We start from the raw sequence: 18,833 nt of genomic DNA, 5'->3' as shown, positions 1-18,833 counted from the left end.
CATAAGTGAAATGCACTAGATAATTTTAATTTGATATAGTCATACTCAGGGGCAGCTGAACTGCCAAAGAATCATCCATTCATTCATTTCTGCTCATTTAGGTATCAGTCAGATTTCTGGAGAGAGATCTGCATCTGGATGCTATTGTTGATGCTGATGAGGAGAAAGGGGATGTAAGTGTCCTGGGGCTGTTTGCTAGCAACTGGCCCTTCTGAATATCACCCTGAAATATGCTGAACCAGATCAGGCACTGGAATGTTCACAGATGCTAGGAAATCAAAACTGGTTTTCAAGTACAGAAAAATGAAGTTGGATCTATTTAACTTCAGAGCTTCATTTATTCAATCCTTAAACACTAGTTTACCCATTTATCCAATCATCCATCCATCCACCCAATAAATATTTATTGAGCACCTACTATGTGCTCTGCTGGACTAGAACCAGAGTTTATAGACCTGTGTGGTCAATTACACTAGGCACTAGCCGCACGCGGTTATTGAGCGCTTGAAATGTGGCTGGCGCAGATTAAGATGTGGTATTAGTGTGAAATACACAATAGATTTCAAAGACAGTATGAGAAAAAATAATGTAAAATTTCTCCTTGATAATTTTTATACTGATTACATGGTGAAAGGATAACTTTTTATATTTTGGGTTAAATTAAAATAATCTCACTTGTTTCTTTTTCCTTTTTAAAGGTAACTAATCAAAAATTAAAAATACACATGTGGCTTGCATACTGTTTCCATAGAAGAGCACTGTTACAGACTATTTGCAGAAGAAATCTTCCTGCTACTATGTTTTTGGGGGATAGACTGAGGGTGTCTTTCAGGGAAGATAAAATATAAACATAGAAGGGATGACCTATTGTGGTTAGATAATATTTCTAGGTTTGGGGTCATTAAAGTTTTGTTCTGAAAACTTTATTCTGGATGTTAAACATCTAGGTTCAGTGTCCTGAAATTGAAAAAAATGTAGAAAATTTAGGATGGTAAATGTTTGCCATTCTGGTATTTTTCTGAGCTGTCATTGGATGTCCTAGATTCTTGAATTTCCGTGGATTCCTGCTTGCATATGGGGATACTAAAAAAGACAGCCGAGAAAGAAGTAAATTCTTATGGAGTCGGTTCTTTGACATGATGATGTTATGGGAATTAAGTGAAGCTAACTTTGATCTTGTCTCTCTTATTTGGAATAAGGCATCTGGGTTGTTTTATGTCTGCACTGACCTAATAGCAGGGAAAAAATAAATAATTTGAACTGTAATGAGGTTGGAAATAATATCTAATGACTCAGGGAGTTTGTGAGATTTACTAGTTTTGGCCCAAAACTCTCAATAAATAAAAGTTAGAAGGCTCAATTCCAAGTGTCTTTTAAATTAAAATTTAATTAAAATGTAATTTAATTAAAAACTCATTATAGTCTCAGGATCAACGGCTTTCTTCTTTCCTTTTTAAAGGAGCTATATAAACTAAAGTGGGCCCCCTCTTTTTTCTGTTATTCACAAGTGGTACATGGTTTATAGCCTCCTTTCATCCCCATAATCAGGCTCAATCACTCCGTCCCTGGAGCAATGAGAAGGGTATGGATGGAGAAATTAGCCTGGCACTTGGGAATGACAGAGAACCTTACCAACAAACAAACAAACAAACAAACCCAAAAAAAACTCCTAGTGCACGTCCTCAGACACACAAGTGCTCTGTGTCTATCCATGTCCGCCATGATCTATGTTGGAATGAAAACTTTCTCTTACCTAATGAGCCTAAGAGAAGATTTTGAAATACACTTTGGGGATTTATGGAAGTGATAGACTTAAGAATACGATTATGATGGGGGACAAGGAACTGTCAGTGACAAGGTAGCATAAGAAAGAAGAAATGGGACATGGGGGTGATTTTTGGGGGGACTAGAAAACATGCCATCAACGCCAGATATTATAGCAGAGACAGATGGCGTGGCAGATGCTGTGAAAGAAAACTGACGTACTACTAGGTGAACCAGAAAAAAATAAACAAGAAAGACAGAGAAAAGAAGTACACAAGTTCCCTTCTATTGTCAGGAACATCTTCCCTTAGCTGTCAAATGTCTAATTACATCCCACGGGGTTACAGATTGCAGAGGAGGTGTCTTACCCCTTTCTCCACCAACTACACATTCGGAATTTACAGCCATTCGTTCGAGAGAACTCAGATTTTGTCTATTGGCTTTCTAAGGAAGAAGGGAAGGCAACAACTAAATTGGTATGCGTATGATGCCAATGTATTATGAAGACGCCACTGCTTAACCTTTTTTCTGGCTCAGTTGGTTGCTATATGATATGTATAAACTGGATGAAACTCATCTTGGTTTATTCTAGAAATGTTCCCAATTAACATCCTTTCGTGGTGTGAATCAAGTGAATGGGGTTGGCACTTTAATAAATTTAAATCAAAGTTGTTTAAAATGGGTCTTAGAAAGCTGGGTTGGGCTCTCTCTTTAAGCCCCCAGGAATTAAAATAGGTTCCTTGGCAAAATTATAAGTTAGCGGGTATCGTGGGTCCATGGAGTTGATGGGGAATGGCTGAAACCAATAAAGATGATCTACAAATGCTAAGGGTTTACTGTGTGGCACACACACAGAACAATGCCAACATATGTAGACTTAATATATAAAATTCAGCAAGATGCACTTGGCAACCACCGTTCCATCACTTGTATTAGACAGAAATGGATGCAGTTGAGCCTACAACTGCCAAAGTGAGTTGCTAAAATAAGAGATGTGTGTGAATGATATTAAGGCTGTTATAAAAAAAAAGTATTTGGGCAAGTATCTAGTGATGGTTTTGTCACTGTATTTGGAGAAGAAGTTGACTAATTAAAGGCTGTAGAGTAACATTGACTAAAAAGAATTACTGTAGGGTTTTCAAGGGTACTTTTGATTATACGTAACATACACTCTTCTGTATGGTTTTTAGAAACCCTAATAGCCTTCCTAAGGTTGATCCCATTGTAACATGAACAAGTTTCACTCATATACACACACATGATTTACAAAATCATTGCAAAAATGAAACTTAATAACAACATGGAATCCAGACATAGCTTAGACACCATTTTTTTCATTTTTAGAGGAGAAAATGCCCTCAAGACCATCTGGCAATCCCTGTCTATTTCTGATTTTCTTCTTATTTCCTATTTCTTCTCCTCTCTGTTGCCCAGATCAGTGCTCTCCTGTTACAGTAAAGCAGGAAAATTCTCTGATTTCATTGGAGGCTGGACAATGCTGTAGTTATATATTCTATCGGGCAGCAATCTCTCTCTCTCTCTTTTTTTTTTTTTTAACATTTTGATGCTTCCTTCTAGTAAACATCAACACATAATCAGTGTTTATACAAGAGATACCATTATCTTATCAGTATCACATAGCTTGGCTCCTAATTGAAATTTCCTCTTTCTGTAGGTATATAATGCAAATTATAACGTTTTCTGTTTCAGAGACGTCTACATTATGTCCCTCAGATTAAAGACAAAGATAGAATGGGCAAAATGAGCCAAAAAGAAAAAAATCCCAGATGTTCTTCTATCCTGTACATAGCATAATTGCAAAGGACATTTTTCCAAAGAGGAAAGTAGTCACTAGGCACTTAAAATGGGAAGCAATTTCAGTCTTTCATAGTCGCCACTAAACGGCATTTTGCTTGACAACTGTGCTCACATGATAGCTTCAGTGCTATTTTAATGTGACATTGAGAATGGTGTGACAACATATTATCCTTGCAATAAGCACTTCTTGCATGAATAAAATGTTTATGATTTGCCTTATCAAACACCTAGTCTTTGCTTTGATAAAAATATGCATTTGTGTCATTTCCATGGATAATTTCTTATTATGAATTTCCAACACTGGTACTGCTTTATAATAATCTCCTAATTTACTCAAATCAAGAAAGTAGAAAACTCTAGGAGAAAATTAGATATATAAGTATATATTTTAAACATTACTCTGCAGTTGAAAGACACAAATAGCAAGGAAAACAGTTTCATAACTTTTTTTGGTCAGAAATGCATTTTGTCAGAAATGCAACAGAAAAATTTATACATACTTCAATCTTTCATAACTTCCATAACTTCATAACCTTCTAGCAAGAACAAATCTTTACAGAACCTGATTTAATACAAGATCCTGAATTACCTTTTGAATCAGCAAAACCAAATTTACCTTAGTGTAATTTTATGTTGAGTATTCTAATTCTTTGAAAATTTATAAATCCATGTCATATAGCAAGCCTCAAATAATCGGAACATTATTTCCTCCCCTTATTTTTTCCCAAGTATCTTTGTTCTCATTCACCTCAGATATATGATAATCCATATGACTGTAAATCTCACTTAACCAGAATAATTTTTTAAATTTGTCCTCCCAAATGATCCTCTTTCTCAATCATCCTAGGTAGGTTCCACAAACAAATGTAAATGGAAAAAAACTGGTTTTAGGGACATTCTGAAAGCTTCCACAGAGAGATGCTTGAATTGTCCTCAGAAAGGGGATAAAATGTTGCAGCTCCTTGAGAATCAAAAACCAAATGGCAACCAAGAGTCTCATTTTGAAGCAGTTGCTCCTGTAAAGCCTCTGCTCATGGTAGCACTTCACACTTACCCCTACAGACTGGAAACTAATGAGACCTAGAGTCATTATAAAATAGGAAGACTCTCGGAGAGCACCCTCCAAAGTCATGATGGCTGGGTTATAAACTCCCCTTCCAATTACTTTTATTGTTTTTGTTGATGAAATCCCAGAAGTGAAACAAACCTGGAGCACTGTGACAGCAGGAGCCAAACCCCGGTGTCTGCAGCTGCTGAAAAATTCATACACATGCAGAATGCACAGCCCTGGCTTTGCAGGTAAACATTGCAGCTGAAAGAAATTGACTGAAAAGGTTTTCATTTTTCATATTCAGTCAGATCAGTCTGAATATATTTCATTTCCTACTGTGAGTGGAAGAAGTCGTCAACTAGAATCAATCACTCTAGTCTTTTATTAAATGTCTTCACTCACCTTCCATGGGAGTGTTACTGTCTGGGCGATTTGCAAAAACTACGTCCACATACTCGAGCTGCAGCCTCTGGAGGGAGCCCTTCAATCCTGGGAATGGAAGCAGGAAGATCTTAACAAGTCTGAATATGATTACTATTAGAAATAGTTGACGTTTGGTTACCTTCAAGAATTTACTTTACAAAAGAGAACCACTGACTTAGATTCAAAAAGACATTGAATACAATGATGTGCTCATTGGCCCTCAGAACCTTTTAAAAATATATCAAAGGTTGACTTTGTCTCCAACAGAGAAAAGCCTTAGACCTTTCTCTGTGGTATTAGTGCTCTTGCCTACTGGGAATCCACACTTGGTAATGACCTTTCACAGTGGCTCCTGTATCTGTATCTGGCAGTATCCAGAAGCAAAGTTTAGAATGAAAAGCAGCCTAAGAGTTTAACTTCTTTCTTCTTGGAAAATGCACATTAATGTCACGTTTTGAAATACTTAATGGGCTTATAGTGGGATGGAGCTATATTTATTGCACATTAAAAAAATCAAAATGGTGTAAATCATAAATAAATGACTGACAACTCCATCTTTTTTTTTTCCTTAATTGAAGTACAGTCAGTTACAATGTGTCAATTTCTGGTGTACAGCACAATGTCCCAGTCATGCATATATGTTCATATATTCATTTTCATATCCTTTTTCATTAAAAGTTGTTACAAGATATTGAATATAGTTCCCCATGCTATACAGAAGAAATTTTTTTAAATCTATTTTTACATATACTTGACGACTCCATCTTAATGTACACGTGGGTTTTCCTAGTAATAAAATGTTGGCAAATGAAAATTCCATTCCACATTTACTAATCGGAACAAAGTCTGAAGAACTTTAAATATAGCTGAGCTCCACTATTTCTATTATTCCCCATTCTTTTGAGAAGAAACAAAAACACTAGGAGCTTTAAAGATTTAAGTGGTAATATAAAGGAAATAGACCTTAAAAAAAATCTGGAACCAATAATCTATGTTTCAGCCCTAACCATTTGGTCACATTTCTATGATTACTCAGAAAAAAATATTCAATTTCAGTAAAATTAATGCTTTCCTGAAATAGAATGTATTGTATATACTATTACACAACCGGAAGGATGACAGTGTTTGAGAATTATTTTATCTCATTTCTATGAGGCACAGCATTTCCTTATCAGCTTATTTAATTCCTCAGAAAGACTGGAGGTTTTTCTCTTTTATAATAGGCATAAAATTAATTGCATGTTAAATGAGGCTCTTATAAATTTAAATTTGGCTCATTTAAATTTGATTTTTCAAACTGGTTTATCGGCCAGCCACAATTACTTTTCTGACAGGAAAATGGAGTGCTTGAACACAGTTTCGGAAATATTTCTTTCACTCATTAAGGAAGGACTGTCTGTGATGGTGGCTTGTTAAAAGCAGCACTGATGAAGAGATTAGGGCAGACAGGTGTTATAAAGTCTAATGTCTGTTCTTAAAAAACTGCGGGGACATTCAGGCCCAGGGTATTACCAGCTATCTCAACGGGCATCTCGAAACTAAATTTACCTTAAAAAGCACTATGATAGGAGCCAGATTTTGGAAGCAATTCTGTGTATGGAGGAGGTAAGGAGAGGGAAATAAAACCAAGCAAACCAGTAATAGGGTATCCCCAGGTCTAAAAGGCTGGAAACCTGCACGCTGGCATATGAACCTGCTTGGATTATTTGGCTTTTACTGTGTGTGACTCAGTTCTCTAGTCCGCAGTGGAGATATCAAGACTCACTACCTTTAGAATTGCTGCTCCAGAGGGCAAATAAAATTAGTTGGCACACACTTGGTAAGAGCAACAGCCTATAGAAGTACCGTAATTATAACGTTCTCACATCTGGAAAGATTCAGGATGACTAGACGCCAAAGATTTTCACTGGCCCTCGTGGTTTTAGAGGCAGGCATTTAGTGACAGTTCTGGCCCCTACCTGGCACTGGAAACAAAACGCCCTCCTTTCTGATGATGCCCCCTCCCTCGGTCCCTTCTGAAGAGCTCAGCGTGGGCTGAGAGTTACCTAGGAGAAGCTACGACTAACTTGGCCCTGTCGGAATGCTGTGTGATCAGTCGTGACGTAAGTCCTTTGCTCTTCCATGCCCTACGCATGTACTGAATTCTGATTTGATCCTGAAACTGTGCCCGAGTCTAGGTGGGTAGAGAGGCATGGACACAACATTTATCCCCAAGGAGCAAAAAGTGCACACTGAGGGCATCTGTTGGCATGATTTCGTTGTTCAAGGTAATAACGTGTACCTGTAAGTCATGACACAGACTTGACATAAAGGCCAGCCAGTCTCGTTGTACTCAGTCATTCCTCATCTCTCAATTCTTCCTCTGGAAAGCATTTTTCCTCTCGATATTGAGGCCAAGATTTTAGAGTATTCATGTGAGAATATAAGTATGATGCAGCTTGTCAGTGACCCACCTGGTCCCTCCTCTGACTTTGAAGTGGAGTAAAAGGAGGTTGTGCTCCTAAGAGACACTCTCCACTCACTTTGAAAAATCTCAGTCACATGAAGTCTTGGAATCCATGGTATGAATTTTAGATTTTACTCTACATGAGATGGAAAAATATGGGGAGGGGCTGGGAGGTAAGGAAATGAGAGTTAAGCCAGGGAAATGATGCTATCAGATTTGTGTTCTGAACTGCTCACTTGTCCTGCTGAGAATGACCTGTAGGGGCAGAGGGCAGGCAGGGAGGGAGACCAGTGAGGCTGTCACCGCAGCAGACCAAGTTGGTGAGGTGTGTTCAAACTTGGACAAGTTGTATAAGTAGAAATAAGAGGACTCCTGGTGTGCTGAATATAGAGTGTGGAGGTAGAGGTATCGAGGAGGACTTTGAGATGTTGGCGTGAGAAGAGAAGTGACTGTTAGTAAGACGGGGAGGTCAGGGAAAAGCAGGTTGTTGGTGGTGGTGTCAGCACATCAGTCAAGCCCACGGAGCTCTTGGCAGCTGGATGGACCGGTCTGGCATTTAGAGGAAAGGTCTATGTGCAGGTGAGGCACAGGACTTGGGATCCAGGGCACTAAACTGAGCTGGCCTGAATGATCTTGCCAGTGTCTCTTTGCCTCCTTGGATCTTAGTATCTTCATCTTTCCAAAGATGAAATGGAGCTAGATGATCTTTCTGTTTTGATCTTCTTGGGACTGCAAACCCAGTCAGGTGGCACTGCTTTTCCCTATTTGGATGCTTTAATCTTATAGCTAAATTGTAGCAACATAAAGACACGCTAACAAAAGTCTCCTTGAGAGCCATTTAGGGTTTATCTCCAAGAAACAAACAGTCATGTTCTATCTCCCCTTAGCAAATGTTTGTTGAGCATTGGCTTGGGGCCAAGTGTTGCTATAAGTTTAAGTAGATGTGCAAAAATGCATTAACCTTGGCTCCAGGGAGCTATCTGAACAGTTAATCGTAACCCAAGGAGGTAAATGCTCCCATGCAGTGAATGCGCTCACTGAAGGCGCTTTTTATGTTAGCCTGTCCCTCAGTGCTGACCCAATGTCTGTTGGAGTGAAAAACAGGAGGAGCAGGAGAAACATTCCCTGCCCTTGAGGAGATGCCCAGAAGTTAATTGGCCATTCCTCAGAAGTCCACAGGAGAATACATTGCGTTATGTAAAGAAAAATAGCTTTCAAGTGACTCCAGTAAACTTAAATCTAAGTCAATCTCTCTCTTAGGTTCTAAAATCACCATTGTTCATAAGGTGAAACTCAACAAAATTTTAAACTTTTGAGATTGAAAATGAATTAGAATCAATTATTATTATGTTTTACTGTTGGTGTTATTTTTCAGTTTATAGTTTCAGCCAAAGACAAAAACACTCATGACTGCAAGAGAGTCAGCTCAAAAGAAATTTCTAGGCAGGCTGAAATTAGGGAATTGAGTGAATTTTACAGGAAAAAAAGAAGGGACATGAGATTTTTAGACCTAAAATAAAGTTTGAAGAGGTTTACAAGTCATTATCCTCTGGTTTCATTGGTACTTGTCCTGTGATGAAGGTGACATTTTCAACATTGGAGATTCACACTCACATTACATTTGGGAAGTACTATTAAAGAATAAGACAGAAGACCAGTTCATGTAGAGTTCAGGCAACTTGTGTGCTGGGTGACATTGGCCACCTGAGTTAATTTTCAGAGTGTAAAATTAGCTTGACTTGTGCATAATGTAGTTTTGAAAAAAATCATATGAAAGACTTTTTCAATGAGCCCAAAGTTCTGACTGAGATCTGGTTAGGAACAACATGCTCCTTGGATTCCCAAGGAGGTAGCAGAAATTTCAATAATAGGTTTATTATGTTCATTTGGAATCTCAAGGTCCTCTCAGGTTCTGAAAGTCTGTTTATTTATTCCGCCATTCCACAGTCATTAAACCCAAATTTGTGCCAATGTTAAAATCTAGCAGATCAAATTTCTTGAGTATCTGGCATGAAAGAACAGAAATAGTTTGGTAGGTCAAACTGGAAGAATAAGGGCATTGTCTGTGTACTTTCATAGGAAAAAGCTGTGTCTAAGTCTGTAGTTGCCTTTCAGGTAAACAACCGTTTTGTTATGTGATTTAAAACGTGGAACCACCCCGGTTTTAGGAGTAGGAGAAAACATTCTGAGAAACTCCACTTGAAACTTTTTAATGAATGGCAGATGTTAAACCCTAACTTTAAAAAAAAAGATAACAGAAGTGACTATTAGTGGATACAAGGTTTCTTTGGGGGGAGATGAAGATGTTTTGAAATCTAATTATGATGACCATTGCACACTCTGTAATTATTCTCAGAACAAAAGAACTGTACATTTTAAATGGGAAAACTGTTATGGCATATAAATTATATCTCAACAAAGCTCTTTAAAGACTCTTGCAGACGTGCTCTGTTAATGTTAGCATAGCCGTAAATGAGAAGAGTTCTAGAAAATGCAGTCTTTTTCTTTTGAGTTCTCATTCTCCCTTTATATCACCACACTCCCCACACTCAGGCCCAGGGATAAACTTGGTTGGTTGTGGTTCTTTACGTAGAGAATTTTTTCCCTTCCTAACGTGTTTGGAACCTATTTGGTTGGTACCTTTCTGCACTCAGCAGCCCACAGACAAAAATAAAATGGAAGCAGCGGTACTCACCTTCAATAATATGTTTTCTTGACAACCCTCTTTCCGTTTCAGCTCTGACAAGAAAAAGAAGCAAATGACTTTGAGTGGGGTGTGCTTTTTTAAAAAAAATCACTCTTTCAAAAGTAAAGAAGAATAATCATTCTAGACTAAATGGTTAATTTTGTGCCCTATTCTTGGCAAATTCTGTGCTACTGCAGGCTGAGCAAACAAGGCTGGTGGGCAGCACACTGAGAGGCTCTTCTTTGAAGACCCCAGAAGATGAATTAACCATGACAGACATCACATCACCTTAATAACAACTCAGGCACGTGCACCTTGTCCATATGTAATTTGACACTTGACATGTGGCTCAGCCTTACTATCTTCTTAACCAATCTCAAGCCAAAAAAAAAAAAAAGTTTGTGAGCTTACTTACTATAAGATTATCAGGCTACTGGTAGCACTGGCTTTTCTGAGAAAGGAAACAAATTTAGAAGCGTCTTTTGACTTTCAAAAGAAGCTGAACAACTATTTTCTTTTAAAATGTGATGTACCAAGTCTTCCTTAAATTAGTTTCCTAAGAAGACAAACCTTTGACCAGGACTTTTGCCTGCCCAGACCATCCATCCTCAGGCTCTGGCCAATGAGAAAGAAACGTGGTCTTTGAGTTTCAAAGTACTGATGAAATATTCCTTCAAAATCAATAACTTTGGCAACCCCTTTTTAGAACGCAGTAGTTTATCATTCGCCTTTGGTGATTTTATATCTTCTAAAAGTGCATTAGATAATAATGTATGTAGCACTCTACTACATAATGGTTCTTGCAGACTGTCTTATTTCCTGTTTACTTCTAAATTATAGGCAAGGTTTTGAGTACCATCGCAAATCATCAAGAAATGGCACTAGGAATCAGAGTACACACGATGTAAACTAAACATTTCTCATGGGCACCACGTTGCTTTATTTTTATATAGACTGCACTAGGAATAAATATCTGAGTTCCACATTTCTGTCTTCATAGTAATCGTAAACAACTCAAAAACATCAATAAAATATCAGCGTGTGAGTGTATACACGTACATTTTGATTAGAAGATTCCTTCCAAGTTTGTTTTTAACTATTCCCTGTCAATCAGAGGGAAGTAAATTAGGTTTTGTTTGTTTGCGTTTGTCTTTGTTTTTGTTAAGACTCCATGGAAATCTCTGAGGTTTCCATGTAAAGGTATATGGAATAGCTTCATGTTTTCTCACATGTGGTCTCACAAAGAGGCCAGACTTCTGAGTCCTGCTGAATAACATAAGTACCAGTTCAAACACCAGCAGGGCCATCAGAAGCCAGTGTATCCTGTGAAGTGTGTTCTGCATCCCACGGCAGAGAGAGGACCACTCTTTCATTTGGCCTGACAGCAAGTGATACATGCAGCTTCCTGTTATTCTTCGCTGAGATGGTCTTTTTGATCAGCATTTTCAGAGCCTTCTGCAGAAATGATCAGAGACTCACACGTGGGGCGAGGCAAGATATTTTTATCATTGCTTTCCGTAGAAGTCTCTGAGTTTTGGCAGATTTGAGTAGCTTTTCGTCTGTGATGCTATGTGCTTATTTTCTTTTCCTGAAATTTGAACTCTATTTTGGAAACGGTTCTAAGTATGAGGTTGGTATTTTGAAAATCTCCATGAATCACTTAGTAACAAGTGACCACATGCTTTGCACGAAATTTCTTTGGGGGTATCTTGCTAAACCTGAATCCCAGGCAAATTGCTATTTCCTTCACGTGAGAAAAAAAACAATCTTTCTTTCCAAACCAATTAATTTGAGTACGTCGAATGTAAAATGGTTGCGTAAAAGGATTAAAGCACAAACTACTGATTGTTTCCTGTCAAGCAGGGAAAGTAAGAGATATTGAACTTACTTTCCGCCCCAGTAGAGTTTGGTTGTTATGACCAGGCTGGACCTCCTGTAAGGTAAACAGACAAACACATAGAGAAATATTATATAAACTGCTGGTTATTGTACCGGGTCATATTATTATTATAGCACCAGAATGAACTTATTGTATCTCACATTTTAAAAAATTGGCAAGGAGATAAATGGTTGGTTTATGTCATTGATAAGGACAGAAGGAACCTGGTGAGTAGGGACTTGAAGTCAGATCCTAAAGAAAGAGGCCTGAAGGGAAGGGAGTTATTGGGAGGGGCTGGAGGAGGAGGAGGAGGGCTGTGGCAGCACACAGGTGATTGGCAGGTGAGAGGTAGGCATGGAGGCTCAGAATGGTAAGTGAAAAGTAACGGTAAGGGAAAGGACTTAAAGGATGGATTGCTTTAGGAGCTCAAGCAGCCACCAGCTAACACTTATCGAGCATCTGACCTAATGCTGATTAATCTGAACTTTCCTGGCCTCTGCCAAGGACCATGGACCCGAGTATCTCTGAGTTATGATCCTTTCCCACCATTGCCTTCACAGGCAGGAACTGACTACATGGAACTATGAATAATGAAGTAAACTATAATAGTCAATAGATAGAAATAAAATTGCTCTGAGTGTCTTATTCAATGGAAATGTTATTTTAGGAAAACAGTCCTAAGATCCATAACTCAATGTTTTACCAGTTTCATTCCTCAAGGAATGAAATGTGGAAATCTTGTCAGCAGATTTATTACCTTCTCAAAACCACACCCAAGGGCAGGAAATGCAATTGCATCACTATGATTGTGGGATATGAAATATGTCTTGAGAACTATAGTCATTTAATTTAAAATTGGGAGGCAGATCTCAGTGTGATTTAGTTTCTCCAGGTATATAATTCATTTGAACTGGTTTAGGGGGAAAAAAAGCATTTGAGATTCAAAGGTTAAGACCAAACTTCGGGAATATTTGAAATAAGGCATTTATAATTCCATCAGCTGTAGTGTCGACGCCTGGGGCCCTCAGGTAGAAGAGCCTAGCATGATTAATGATAACCAATGGGCAATGACGGTGACAATTCTGACAACTTGGCTGCAACAAGAAAAATTTGTAGGAAATGTCAGTACTCCCATCCCACTGAAGTTAATTCCTGGAAAAGTAATTTGAATCACTGTAACAGGAGGCCCACAGATATATGCATCTGGAGATTATGCACCCCAAAAGGGCTGATGCACTTTCCAGCTTAATCCGTCAACCTCATGATACCTGGTATATAGCAATCTGTCACAGGGGAGTCAGGCCTCCGTTAGCAAGCACTGTCAGAGCTTCAACAAAAAGCTCTGGATGGAATCTTATTAAAGAATGCGTGCAGCCCTCTGCATTATTCAGAGCACTTGGGCCTGCCAAGGCTGCACGCTCTATCCAAACACCACCATAGACTTGTTTTTCCAAAATCTGGCTTTCTGTAAAATGTTTGGCCTACATGGGCGTGCACCCTAATATTTATGTTCAAACAGCGAGAGTGGACAGCAACCTGGTGAATTATCACTGACCTCATGGAGGCATTTAGAGCAGCTCCTCTGAGTGGGTGAAGAATGACAGCATGAGTATCTCCCATTGATAAAGCACAGCCTTCAACATTCTTTTATGTACTTTATCTCAGTTTATCAGCACGATGCCTCCATTTTACAGAAGGGGAAATTGAGGCTCCGAGAAGCGAAGTTACTTGCCCTGGACAACACAGCTAGCAAGTGATAGCTTTGGGACAAGAAGCCAAGGATGCCAGTTGAAATGGCTTTTATTGCCTCCATGCTGTGATGTTATGGTTTATTTGTTGGACACTCTCGGGTGGGCAGCTGTGAACGGATATGAACTGGTACCAATATTCTGTAGCATGAGGATACACTGAGTGTTCACTTGCAAGACTGCAAGGCAGTTTGTGAAAGATGCATGTTAATCTCTTTTTCACCAAAAGTATTTATTAAGCTTTGCAGCGTATGGTGAGGGATGACTAAACGTCCTGTGGGTGCAGAGGGGAAGTGAGCTACTGCATGAAGCTCCCCCTCGTCCTCAGGTGTTCCCTGGCAGCCTTCACCTCCCTGCTGATTTCACTGCTTGTCAGTGGAGTCACCTCCAAGGCATCTGTTACAGGTTGAATTGTGTCCCTCCCTGAAAGATGTGATAACGTCCCATCCCCCAGTACCTCAGAATGGGAGCTTATTTGGAAATAGGGTCACTGTAGATGTAATGAGTTAAATGAAGATGAGGTCGTACTAGAGTAGGGTGGGCCCTTTGTCCAATATGACTGGAGTCTTTATAAGAGGACATACAGACACACGAGGGTAGAATGCCACATGGTGACAGAGCAGAGGTTGAATGGCTGTAGCTATAAGCCAAGGAAGGCAGAAGATTGCCAGCAACCCCCAAAACCTTGGAAGAGGGAAGGAAGGATTCATTTGTTCAAACATTCGTTTTGTACTTTTGGCCCCTAGGACTGCGAGGGAATAATCTAGTGTTGTTTTAAGCCACCTTTGTGGCACATTGGTACAGCAGCCCTTGGAAATGATACAGTGCTCTGTGAGCAGCGATGGATGGACCAACACTCTGGGTGCGGAGGGAACTCAGGTGAGGTGGAGAACTGGGTGGGGATGTGAATATCTTTCCAAATTTAAGGTTGAATACAATTTTCTCTTCATACCCTGACAGTTCCTGGAGTGGGGAGAGGTAAGGAGAGAGGCAGAAAGTAGGTCACCAAATTTTATTTGTTCATATATCTCCATACAGTTTTGAGTTTCTGCTGCCACTCATACTATATGGCTGTTACTTATTTGGCCATCAGCAGATCTTACACCAGAGCAGAAGAGGACGCCACATTTGTCCGGTGGTCTTCACTGGGGTTTGCCTGATTCTGTCCTCATGCTGGGGAAGAGGTGACTGCTGGGTTGACACATGTAGTGAGGTGGGGTGGGGAGGCATGTTATAGCATCCTTTATCACTACTGGCTTTGGCTATAGACGGTGGTGGGATGGGACATAACCCCTCAGGAACAGCAGATGAAGCATTCTCCTGAATGCCCAGACACCAGGGCTGGAGCACACAGGAGACTCGGTGCTGGCTAATTGTGTTCAGGTAAGAAAGCTTTGGGATATATATTCCAAGGGGTTCTTGTTTCATTTCTTTGCATCCAGAGTTGTTAATTAAATGAACAATGATATATGTATGACTGAAACATTATGTTGTACATCAGAAACTGACACATTGTAACTAAGTATACTTCAATTAAAAAATCTAATAAATAAAATTTACAGTGAACATAAATACATGTGTACAGATAATCAGCTTCCTGTCAGCTGGCTTCCTTCACCGGATGACCACAAATGGCAGTCGGAAACCACAAAAATGCCACTTTCTTTGAGGCACGAATATTTCATGAACATTCCTCCTCTGTGCAACCCCATGGTGATTCATTGTCACTAATGACTAGTCAATAATTCTTGAAGCACAAGTAATGAACTCACTGGTATTTATTTTCAAAGCACTGTAAATCCTTTCTTTACCAAGAGTTGACATTTTATTTTTGACAGCGTTTCAGTCAGTTGTCATGTGATTTTATTTTCTCTTCTCTGGTGCAAAATAATCACAGTCTTTTTAAAGGCAAGTAAGTGACTATGGTGAAGACCTTACCTCCAGCCTTTCTTCTTGATGATGCTCCCCAGGATCACTTCAGCCCTGAAGGGGAAACATAATATTTTAGGATACAGTGTCCTGGAAATGCAAGAGTCAATCCAAAACACCAGATCCCTTCCTGGTTTGAACTCTCAGTGCCCACATGTCCCGAAAATAGAAGCCACTCTCGGCTGGTGGCACAGTTTCCGCTGTTTCTGCTTGTGCCTGCAGAATCCTGCTCCCGGAGCGCTCCCGAAGCACCTGCCAAATCCTGGCACACTGGCAGGAGACCGCCTGCGGTCCTGATACTAGGAAGCAGCGGAGTCATTTGGCAGTTTGGTGTTTTTGAGCCACTGATCCCATAAATAACTGTCCTGCTTGGCAGTGTCTGGTGGGAGTCAAGGGTTTCTTTCTAATGGCTGTGGTCTCCAGTGGTGCCTGGGGAGGACAATGAGACCTCACGCTTTTCAGACAGAAAATATTGACTCACTGGCAATTTTGCAGGGTGGAAAAACACATGTGTGGGTTTCGATGTCCCAAAGCCAGGACCGCGGATGCAGTGGCCCCCATGGAGAAAGTCCTGGGTTCCAGTGACAAGCACTGTCGCAGGAGCAGGAGTAAGAAGTCATAGGGAAGTGTCCTTCCTGCCCCTTGGGCTGGTTGTGGAGAGCTGCAGTGAAGACATCCCCACCGTCCTCTCCTCCTCTGCCTACCGCAGCTGGGGGCCAAGCTTAAGGTGACTAAAACTTTCTTCTAGTTTCCTCCCAGCCAGACCAACATCGTGAGAAGCAGCTGTGTTCTCAGAGGCTCTGTAAATGGGGACATCAGCAGAATCAGCTCTTTGTCCTTTGGTGTCATGTAGATTGAGTCATCACTAATTGTGATTTGTCTTAACTGAAAAATGTCTGCCTTTGTTGGAGTGTACAGGCTGGTAATAAAGCATGACGCGGGTTAGACAGGAGCGTGCCCCAAGTAGACAGGCATGGAATGTCGCCCCAGGGTTCTTTCCCCACATCTGTTTCTCTTGCAACCTTGCGCTTCGCAGTGGGAACCTATCTCGTTACACACTGATCATCAGTCAATAATTATAATCAGGACCGATTATCCTTCAGAACAAGAATACAAACACCAGTCTAACAGACTTGTTAATCACTGCTTCCTTTTCCAGCCTTAGCCCCACTTGGTACTAAGCAGGATTCAACACAAGAAAAGAACACTGGGATAGAGTGAGGTGAGGAAAGGAGCAAGGCCTCATCGATTTCATTTTCAAACACCGAGGATGTGGGCTCGGAACCTCCCTGATGGTCCTTAAACACAGACCTGCCCTTGAAAAGGAGGAAACCCAGGCTAGGAGAATGCACTTTGACCTGGCAGCGACGAACCTGATTCAGCAGTTTGACTATAATTTTTCCCCGGAGGTGGGGAATCAGGCCCGCAGGGGATTATGTACCACAGCCCAGGTAGAGAACTGCAGAGCTGCTCAAGCAGCTGTCCAGCCTCTTAGTTTCTCTTCCTGCCAGGACCTGCATCCATGTTCACAGCGGGGGCCAAAGTGCTCCACTTCTGCTGAAATGCGCTTGCTGTGCAGACCAGAGGGCATGGACCCCGAGGCCCAGCCCGAGGGCACGGTGCCTGCGGGACTTGGCAGTGAGCCCCGTCCTGGAGCCCCAGACATGCTCTCTGCTCCATAGGAAGCTTGGAGCTAGAGGTGACTTCTCCAGCAAGAGAGGCTGCTTTGCAGCCCTCTCTGTCCTCAGAATGGGGTCTGAAGCGCCTCTTATGAAAGTATACATATATCACCATGCTGTACCAGAAACTAACACAACACTGCACATGGACTATACTTCAACTGAAAAAAAAAAGGCGAAAAAGGTGATAAAACCCTTTATATCTAGCTGACTGAGGATTTCAATATATAATGATATTCTGTATTTTGAGGATTGTCTTCTCAGTACTATATTTTAGAAGGCTTTTTGGAAAAATTGCTCTTGTGCTATAACCTGTTGGAGTGATTTTGGAATAATAGTGTGAATAAAAGATGGTTTGTTGAAGAAAAAAAAATCAGGCTTCTTGGCATCTTTGGGAGCCTCTCCTTTAATCTCTGGTCTACCTGTATTGCTGGGTGAGGGACAGGCCTGCAAGCAGGAAAAGCAGCCCTAGCTTTCCTGCAGAGAGGAGGTCCCAGTCCACCGCAGGGCTGAGGAGCTATGAGCTGTGCTTACGAAGTAACGAGACTAGCTTTGGAACAACCACACTGGAAGCTGCTCATTTGAATTAATTACATTCAGCTAACATTTATGGATCTCTGCTGCTCGCACTCCGGTCCCAACCACCTTGGCCCCTCATGTAGATCGTGGCTATTGCTTCCAGTCAGTCCATTCTTTATATAGGGACCAGAATGGGGAAGGTCTGGGTGGGCAGAGGGACCCAGAGACGCTCAACATCCCCAGTCCTGCAGAGGTGGGAGAGGCAGGGAGAAAAGCAGTGGCATCAACACGTGTGGGATGGATAGACCCTTCTCACCAACGTGTCAACAAAGGTCTGGGCAGAGTCCTTTGTTCCAGAAATGCCACCTGAGCGACACACCGGGCTCTGACTTACTTGCCAGCAGCATAGACCTCGGCAGTGTCAAAGAGATTCACTCCGCTCTCGTAGGCAATTGTCATCAGCCGTTCAGCAACCTGCAAGGGGATGCGAAGGTCAGTCAGAAAAGCCAAGTGCTTTTGAAACCTGGGAAGCAACTCGGAATCCTCTGGTGGTCTTTAAGAACATGGAAATCCCACCGACCACTCTTGCTTTTCTCAGTTGTATGAAAGAAAGAAAAAAAAAAAAAGAAGAAGATTCAACCAGCCTGTACAGGGTAAAAAACCCTTCCCTCAGCCTGGACCAGGCCCTGAGGGACTTCCTTCCACACTGGGATAAGGCGGCCACGGGAGCACGGCTTCTGCTTCTCACTGCTGGGAGCCTCAGTTTGACCACATTCTCTGTGGCCTTGGAATCTCTGTGACAAACCGGGTCCTTTGTATCACTGGTACTTCATTCCTCTTCTCCCTCTTTTCCCCAAGCCAGTAAGTTCTGGCAGTTGGGTGACTCTGACC

The 18,833-nt window shown here is 41.0% G+C and overlaps 1 protein-coding gene across 3 annotated transcripts in view; it reads right to left on the bottom strand.

The window, feature by feature from the left end:
• Positions 1–18,833, bottom strand: part of KCNAB1 (potassium voltage-gated channel subfamily A regulatory beta subunit 1) — a 319,197-nt gene that overhangs the window by 47,534 nt on the left and 252,830 nt on the right. For all 3 annotated transcript variants that reach the window (XM_006200878.4, XM_072959617.1, XM_006200879.3), the window contains exons 4-8: positions 18,337–18,416; positions 15,754–15,798; positions 12,077–12,121; positions 10,198–10,241; positions 5,036–5,122 (exon numbers count right to left, since the gene is read on the bottom strand). In XM_006200878.4, the coding sequence (XP_006200940.1) occupies positions 5,036–5,122; positions 10,198–10,241; positions 12,077–12,121; positions 15,754–15,798; positions 18,337–18,416 (301 nt within the window). The remainder of the gene's footprint in view (positions 1–5,035; positions 5,123–10,197; positions 10,242–12,076; positions 12,122–15,753; positions 15,799–18,336; positions 18,417–18,833) is intronic.

Source organism: Vicugna pacos, chromosome 1 (genome assembly GCF_048564905.1).
Source record: "Vicugna pacos chromosome 1, VicPac4, whole genome shotgun sequence".
Classification (NCBI taxonomy): Eukaryota; Metazoa; Chordata; class Mammalia; order Artiodactyla; family Camelidae; genus Vicugna; species Vicugna pacos.
Note: the sequence above shows the minus strand (reverse complement) of the source record. Positions and strands in the feature narration are given on the sequence as shown.